Source organism: Octopus bimaculoides, chromosome 6 (genome assembly GCF_001194135.2).
Source record: "Octopus bimaculoides isolate UCB-OBI-ISO-001 chromosome 6, ASM119413v2, whole genome shotgun sequence".
Classification (NCBI taxonomy): domain Eukaryota; kingdom Metazoa; phylum Mollusca; class Cephalopoda; order Octopoda; family Octopodidae; genus Octopus; species Octopus bimaculoides.
Window position 1 is genome coordinate 13579988 of NC_068986.1, and position 3991 is coordinate 13583978.

The following is a 3991-nucleotide window of genomic DNA, read 5'->3' on the forward strand; positions in this document are numbered from 1 at the left end:
GTGTGTTCTTCAGTGACGTGTGTGTTCGTGTGTGTTCTTCAGGTTAGCTCTGATGGTAGACAATATGTGAGATATCGTAAAAGTGAAAGATTGGTCCCTAGGTGCGTGAAGAAATCAGTGGAGTTTGGAGGGGGGTGGGTTTAATGGTGTGAGAAATAATTTCTGCAGTAGGTGTTGGGCCCTTGATCCAGATTCATGATAATGTGAATGCAACCATATGCAAAAACATCATTCTGCAGCATTTTGTGCCAGCTATGAGGTCATTGCCAACTCTTCAGCCAATCTTTATGCAGGATAATGCACCATGTCATGGTGTTTAAAATAGTTAAGGAGAAGTTTGAAACTGAAAACCTTACTGTGATGCGTTGGTCAGCCCAGAACCCTGACCTTAATCCCATTGAAAACTTATGAAAGATATTTGGTGATAAGATCAGAGAACACTGACCTGTGAATGTTACAATTTTGTGGGAAAAAGCTTCAGGAAGAATGGAATAAAATTATGTCAGAACAATGTGAGAAATTGGTCAAATCCTGCGGATGGAGATGTGCTGAAGAAATTTCAAATAAAGGAGTGTACACATGCTGAGGATGATGATGATTTATGTGGATTGTAAAAATTTCTGGCAAACTTTGATTTCTTGAATTTTACGTCATACATTTTCTAATTTTATCCATCTTGTATTTCTCAAGTAAACATTTTTTTTTAATCATAAATTATTTAGTTATTAATCACTTCCTACAAAATTTATTGTAAAGAATGAACATACTTTAAAGTATATACAATAAAAAAAACCCATTCAGATAAATGAAGTAGAAAGGTAAATAGCTTTATTTTTGTTCCCCAATTTTGGCCACTACTGTATGTTATGTTTTATATATGTATATTGATTTATATAGCTGTAGGTGATGTAAAATGTATAGTTTATGAAAGAGGGCTGGAAGTATTGGTCAGTATGAAAGACATCAGTCAAATCTGAGATGGGATGTAACTGGACAATGATGAAGTTAATGATAATGATGATAATAATGACAGTGAGAGTGATGATGGCTATGATGATGTATTAGGTAATAATAATAATAATAATAATAATAATAATAATAATAATAACATCGAAAACTACCTTAGGAATGAAAACCCAGGTTTGAAATTTCCCCCAAGACACCTGATGAAGGCTGGAGGGTCTATCAGCCAAAACATTGTGTTAACAACAAACAAGACGAGGACAAATATCCGTCAAATGTAAATAATGTAAATAATTCCTCATCTCTTAAATATAGAACTGTAATGTCACTTCTGTCACCAATAATTACGATTTATTTATTTATTTATTTATTTCAGGTGCCAAATGAGAAAGCGATGTCAGAATCTGACCTTTCTGCGATCAAAGTAAGTTACCGCTTTTGCTGTATCTGTTATTTGGTCTATAGATTTGATCTGTGATATTTGTTTTCTTACGTTTATGGGTGGTCGTCATATTGGTAAAGTTTATGAAACTCCTGTATGATTCCTACACGTACGAGTGTACGTGGTTAAGAAGCTTACTTCCCAATCATATGGTTTTGTGTTCAGTCCCACTATGTAGCACCATGAGAACATGTCGTTTTTACTATGGCTTCTAGTTGACCAAAAGGTGCCATCCACCACCCTTGATACTATGTAATATCTATCCTGAATCAAGAACAGAGACTGCATGAGGTCATGCTGTATGTTAAAAATAGTAGCCAAATCTCATTTAAATCACAGCCTTCAATTTAAAAAGAACAGCCTACTGGATAATGTTGTTATAGATCAGTGGTTTTCAATCAGGGTCCACGTGACTCCTGGGGATCCATATAAGATTTTTGGGGGTCCACATAAACAAAATAGTAAATGGGTCCACAGTATCATTTTAAGGGTCTATGAAAATTTTTTTTCTTTAGATGTATTTATTGTAAGAAACAGCCAGGTTTCTCCTCTAATATTTTACCGAGTTCACCCTACGCAACTGAATGGGTATGGGAGTCCATCTGAGTAAAATGGTAATCAAAGGGTCCATAGACAAAAAATGGTTGAGAACCACTGTCCTAGATAAACAATATTGGGACATAGTAAAACCTGAGTTAGTGACACCAGGAGAGATGGACCTCTTGTTTTAGTTAGAACCACCATCTGAGAGATGTAAAATTTCAAATTTAGCCCCTACTGTTTTATGGGTATGATTGCGACTTGCGATAGTCATTGGTAGACCTCCATCTAGGGATCAAGTAGTTTTTATGTACCTCTAAGTGCTAGAGATAACAGAACATTACCTATATCTCATTGACCCTGAAAGGATGAAAGGCAAAATGAACCACAAGTGAAATGTAGAGAGCTGGAACAAAAAGCACAAAGCATTTTTCCAATGCTCTACTGATTCTGTGAGTTCACTATCTTTATGTCATTAAATATAGGGTGTTTGGGTTATGTTTGACAGTTTGCATAAAAAGAAAAAAAAAATACTGTATCCCATCCAAACATTAAAGTATTTTTAAAAAAACCGAAAGGTATCAACTGGACCACGACTGGGAGATAAATTGTTTCTTCAAAATAGCCACCCTCATCTTCCACCATGACTTCAAAACAGCCCTGGAACCTGGAACATATGCTCCTCACTCAGTCTTTAAGAAGATCTTTGAACACCTCCTTGATCTCAGCCCCCAGTTTGGGCTTGGTGCCGCAAGCAGAATGGTTGGTGTCTCTCTCAAATGTGCCCCCCCCTTACACACAGTAATCTTAAGAATTACAATCAGGGGAACTAGGAGTCCATAAATTGGGATCGGTGAAGTTGTAGATATTCTCTGACAAACACCTCTGACTCTTTCCAAAGGTATGGTAAGGAGTCGAATCCTGCTGTCACACATATGGACTTTCAGCAGCCACCTTCTCCAGCCATGGATTGACTGCTGTTTCTCCAGCAGCTTCACATAGCTGTCTGAATTGATCCTAAGATCCTATTCAAGGATGTCAGACAGTATGATATCACCTTCACTGGAGACACACCAAAAAAATCATCACAGTTTCGAAGAACTTGGTTTCCATGATAGATGGGATATCGGAAGGATTATAGGCAAGCCACCTGTCAGTCTGGGTGTTCTGCAACTCGTCCTGGCAGAAATTCTTTTCATCTCAGAAGAACCAGATCATCCTTGGCTCAACAAGATCTCTCAGCTGGTTCAGGATCTCCTTTGTCTTCGTCAGGTGGTTCTACTTGTCCTTGGGTCTCAGAATTTGTCCCTTGTACCTCTTATATGAATGGTAGTGATGGGATCATCACCATGAAGATGGCCCTGAATGAGTACCAACACTCATCTCTCCTGCCAAAACCTGGATTCACTTGCTCGGATCTTCTATCACCTTGTCCTACAGCTGTTGGATGGATTCTGGCATGTGGACGCATTCAGAATGCTTGCTGTGTTCCTTTCTGCTGGGCACAGCTTTGTAATATCTACTGCAGCTGTCCCTGTCATGTCCTGCAACCGTTACAATACTCACAGAGCATTGAACAGCAGGCATCATGTCAGCATTTTGATACCTGGCATGAACCAACACGATACAGTTAACTCTTTTCCAATATTCAGATGGCTTCTACTCCTCCATGTCAGGTAACTACAACTTTAATCATTCTTATGCTTTCCGCCACTGTTGACTGTTCACCAATACTTCAAGCTGTTCCTGTTTAAAAGAAGACATTAAAAAAAAAACCCATCAAATTTAGCCTGAACACCCTAAGTAGACGTCTATTACCAATGATATTGAGGTCTTCCTGGTTTGTAAAGACACACACTCACACATGAACATGTACACACATACATATGCATACGACTACATGTATCATAAAAAAAAAAGAAAGAAAAATGTTGCATGCTTGAAATTCACCCAACCATCAAATGATTCTAATTACTGATGTAATAAATACCCCAAATATGATGAATATATATATATATATATATATATATATATATATATATATAT

At 37.4% G+C, this 3991-nt stretch overlaps 1 protein-coding gene across 1 annotated transcript in view; it reads left to right on the forward strand.

Annotated features, from left to right (window-relative positions):
• LOC106873093 (myb-like protein A) overlaps nt 1-3991 on the forward strand; it is a 163354-nt gene that overhangs the window by 104186 nt on the left and 55177 nt on the right. Inside the window, exon 3 of the mRNA XM_052968416.1 lies at nt 1340-1387. Within this exon, the coding sequence (XP_052824376.1) occupies nt 1340-1387 (48 nt within the window). The remainder of the gene's footprint in view (nt 1-1339; nt 1388-3991) is intronic.